The sequence below is a fragment of the Mandrillus leucophaeus genome, unplaced genomic scaffold (genome assembly GCF_000951045.1).
Source record: "Mandrillus leucophaeus isolate KB7577 unplaced genomic scaffold, Mleu.le_1.0 Scaffold7, whole genome shotgun sequence".
In the NCBI taxonomy this organism is placed as follows: domain Eukaryota; kingdom Metazoa; phylum Chordata; class Mammalia; order Primates; family Cercopithecidae; genus Mandrillus; species Mandrillus leucophaeus.
The window spans coordinates 7,241,200-7,245,484 of record NW_012107585.1 but is presented as its reverse complement, the minus strand read 5'-3'; the positions used below and the strand labels follow the sequence as shown (position 1 = coordinate 7,245,484).

The window sequence follows — 4,285 nt, the reverse complement described above, 5'->3', positions numbered from 1 at the left end:
CAAAAAAAAAAAAAAGTTAACAGGTATTAGTCACCTACAACATGCTATCAGGGGAACCCCCCGCCCCGATATTCAACGTGGGTTCTTTTCCATTTCGCTAAGCGTCGACTGGTCTGTGAAATAAAGGGAAAGAGTACAAAAGAGAGAAATTTTAAAGCTGGGTGTCCGAGGGAGACATCGCATGTCGGCAGGTTCCGTGATGCTCCTGTGCCGTAAAACCAGCAAGTTTTTATTAGCGACTTTCAAAAGGGGAGGGAGTGTACAAATAGGTTGTGGGTCACAGGGATCACATGCTTCACAAGGTAATAAAATATCACAAAGCAAATGGAGGCAGGGCGAGATCACAGGACCACAGGACGGGGTGAAATTAAAATTGCTATTTTCATTGATAACATCTTATCAGGAGACAGGGTTTGAGAGCAGACAATCTGTCTGACCAGAATTTATTAGGCGGGAATTTCCTCATCCTAATGAGCCTGGGAGCGCTACAGAAGACCGGGTCTTATTTCATCCCTTCAGCTTCGACCGTAAAAGACAGCCGCCCCCAAAGGGGCCATTTAGAGGCCTACTCTCAGGGGCGCATTCTTTTTCTCAGGGATGTTCCTTGCTGAGAAAAAGAATTCAGCGATATTTCTCCTATTTGCTTTTGAAAGAAGAGAAATATGGCTCTGTTCTTCCCAGCTGAGCAGCAGTCAGAGTTTAAGGTTATCTCCCTTGTTCCCTGAACATTGCTGTTATCCTGTTCTTTTTTCAAGGTGCCCAGATTTCATATTGTTCAAACACACATGCTCTACAAACAATTTGTGCAGTTAATGCAATCATCACATAGTCCTGAGGCGACATACATCCTCCTCAGTTTACGAAGATGATGGGATTAAGAGATTAAAGTAAAGAGGCATAGGAAATCACAAGGGTATTGATTGGGGAAGTGGTAAGTGTCCATGAAATCTTCACAATTTATGCTCAGAGATTGCAGTAACGACAGGTGTAAGAAATTATAAAAGTGTTAATTTGGAGAACTAATAAATATCCATGAAATCTTCACAATTTACATTCTTCTGCCATGGTTTCAGCCAGTCCCTCCGTTCAGGATCCCTGATTTCCCGCAAGAACATGCCAGGCACAGTTTTGTTTTTTTGTTTTTTTTTTGAGATGGAGTTTCACTCTTGTTTCCCAGGCTGGAGCACAATGACGCCATCTCGTCTCACTGCAACCTCCGCCTCCCAGTTTCAAGTGATTCTCATGCCTCAGCTTCCTGAGTAGCTGGGATTACAGATGCCTGCCACCATGCCCGGCTAATTTTTATATTTTTAGTAGACACAGGGTTTCACCATATTGGCCAGGCTGGTCTCGAACTCCTGACCTCAGGTGATCCACACGCCTCAGCCTCCCAAAACGCTGGGATTACGGGCATTAGCCACTGCGCCCAGTCTCCAGGCACAGGTTTTCAGTGCAGTGAACAGAACAGACCAAAGTCTGTGCCCTCCTGCAGCTCACAGTCTCCTGGAAAAGACAGACATGTGACACTAATCAATCAACAAAGAGAATTACCTCTGGCCGGATGCAGTGGCTCATGCCTGTAATCCCAGAATTTTGGGAGGCCAAGGTGGACGTATCACTTGAAGTCAGGAGTTTGAGACCTTCCTGGCCAACATGGAACCCCATCTTTACTAAAACACAAAATTAGCTAGGTGTGTTGGCTCGCGCCTATAGTCCTAGCTGCTTTGAATGCTGAGTCAGGAGTATCTCTTGAACCTGGGAGGCAGAGGTTGCAGTGAGCTGAGATGGTGCCATTGCACTCCAGCCTGGGTGACAGAGAGAGATGCTGTCTCAAAAAAAAAAAAAAAAAAAATGGAACTTTCTTGGCCTTCTCCTGGGAACTGGGTGTCTAGGATGATGCGCAGAGCCTGTCCCAGCTCTCAAGATTCATCCAGTCGGGGACCCCTGAGGCTCAGGCAGGCACACCACCCCCACCCCTGGGCGGCCACGTCTGCAGCATTGCCCATCTGTGTGTCACCAGGGAAAGGAACACAGGTCTGGAAGAAGAACGGAGCCATCTATGAAGGGGACTGGAAGTTTGGGAAGCGCGACGGCTATGGCACCCTCAGCCTTCCTGATCAACAGACAGGAAAATGCAGGAAAATCTACTCAGGCTGGTGGAAAGGTGATAAGAAATCGGTGAGGAGGGCTGCCAGCCAGGCTGTGTGTGTGTGTGTGTGTGTGTGTGTGTGTGTGTGTGTGTGTGTGTAGGGGGAGCCGAGAGAGGCCTGGGAGAAAAGAGAGGGGAGGTCTACAGGGAGGAGGACAAGGTTGTGGTGCGCGTGGGAGAAGGAAGGGGTGGGGGAATTGCAAAATTTCTCAGAACAAAATCCAGGAAACAGGAAGCAAGAGAAGGCCAGGGAGGAGCTCACAAAACCCTGTGGTTGCAAGGAGCCAGCCGGGCTTGTGGGGACAAAATTGCCTCCACCCTCTTCCCACTCGCTTCCTGGCTTTCTTTTCCCCAGGCATCTCTTTCTGAGAATCTCCCTTCTGCTGGGACTGGATAGAAGGGGAGGTAGGAAAAGTGGGAGCAAGAGGGCAGAGGACAAGAGAGGAGCGTCCCGAGGGGCCGAAGCCAGCCAGAGGCGCGTGCTCAGCCCAGAAACACCCAAGCTGGGCACAGGTTACCTCTACCTACTCCCACCAGTGTGGAGGAATCCTCACCATCAGTCATGGAGACACAATAATAAACAGTATTGGAACTGAGCAACTACTATTGTGAGCCTGAAACACATATTTAAAACTTTTTTTTTTTGAGACAGAGTCTCGCTGTGTTGCCCAGGCTGGAGTGCAGTGGTGTGATCTTGGCTCACTGCAAGCTCCGCCTCCCAGGTTCATGCCATTCTCCTGCCTCAGCCTCCCGAGTAGCTGGGACTACAGGCGCCCGCCACCATGCCCAGCTAATTTTTTATATTTTTAGTAGAGACAGGGTTTCACGCCTGGTCACCACGCCCAGCCTGAAACACATATTTAATGTTCAGTTAACTCTCACAGCAACAGCTCATCATCATCATCATGCCCATTTTATTGATAAGCAAACAAGCTTGAAGAGATGAGGTGTTTTGTAACTGCCCAAGGGGTTCACCTTGCCCACGCCTGGCCCTGAGTTGTATTATTTCTCAAATCAGTCTCCCCGAACATTCTGGCTGCAGAGGTTTTAAGGAAAACTTGAGGACCAGACGTGGTTTCTCACACCTGTAATCCCAGCACTTTGGGAGGCCAAGGCAGGTGGGTCACGAGGTCAGGAGATCGAGACCATCCTGGCTAACACAGTGAAACCCCATCTCTACTAAAAATACAAAATAATTAACTGGGCGTGGTGGCGGGCGCCTGTAGTCCCAGCTACTCAGGAGGCTGAGGCAAGAGAATGGTGTGAACCTGGGAGGCGGAACTTGCAGCGAGCCAAACTCCAGCCTGGGCAACAGGGCCAGACCCTGTCTCAAAAAAAAAAAAAAAAAAAAAAAAAAGGACAACTTGGTGGGTGGGGGAAAGACAGTGAGCCCGGCATGCTGATTGGTCAGAGATGAAATCACAGGGAGTCAAAACTATCTTTTTGCCCTGAGTTTTTGGGTGGGGGCCACAAGATCACATAAGTCAGTTTATTGATCTGGGTGGTACCAGCTGATCCATCAAGTGCAAGTTCTGCAAAATATCTTCAGCACTGATCTTAGCAGCAGTTTAGGGAGGGTCAGAATCTTGTAGCTTCCAGCTGCATGACTCCTAAACCATAATTTATAATCTTGTAGCTAATGTTAATCCTACAAAGGCAATGTAGTCCCCAGGCAAGAAGGAGGTCTTTGGGAAAGGGCTGTTACTGTCTTTGTTTAAACTATAAACTATAAACTAAGTTTCTCCCAAAGTTAATTCAGCTTAAGGTCAGGAATGGACACGGACAGCTTAGAGGTTAGAAGCAAGATGGAGTCAGTTAAGTTAAATCTCTTTCACTGTCTCAGTCGTAATTTTGCAAAGGCAGTTTCAGTCTTGCCTGGAGTCACACAGCTAGCAAGTGGTAGAGCCCAAGGTTTCGTATTCTCTGCTCCCAAATTGTTTATTGGCAAAGTAGGAAGAGAAAGCCCCAAATAACCAGTTTACATAGAATACGGTGTTAGGGCCGGGCGTGGTGGCTCACGCCTGTAATCCCAGCACTTTAGGAGGCCGAGGAGGGCAGATCACGAGGTCAGGAGATCGAGACCATCCTGGCTAACACGGTGAAACCCTGTCTCGGCCGGGCGCGGTGGCTCAAGCC

General features: G+C 48.4%; 1 protein-coding gene across 1 annotated transcript in view; it reads left to right on the top strand.

Annotated features, from left to right (window-relative positions):
* Positions 1-4,285, top strand: part of MORN3 (MORN repeat containing 3) — a 25,731-nt gene that overhangs the window by 9,415 nt on the left and 12,031 nt on the right. Inside the window, exon 2 of the mRNA XM_011964479.1 lies at positions 2,021-2,178. Coding sequence (XP_011819869.1) covers positions 2,021-2,178 — 158 coding nt within the window. The remainder of the gene's footprint in view (positions 1-2,020; positions 2,179-4,285) is intronic.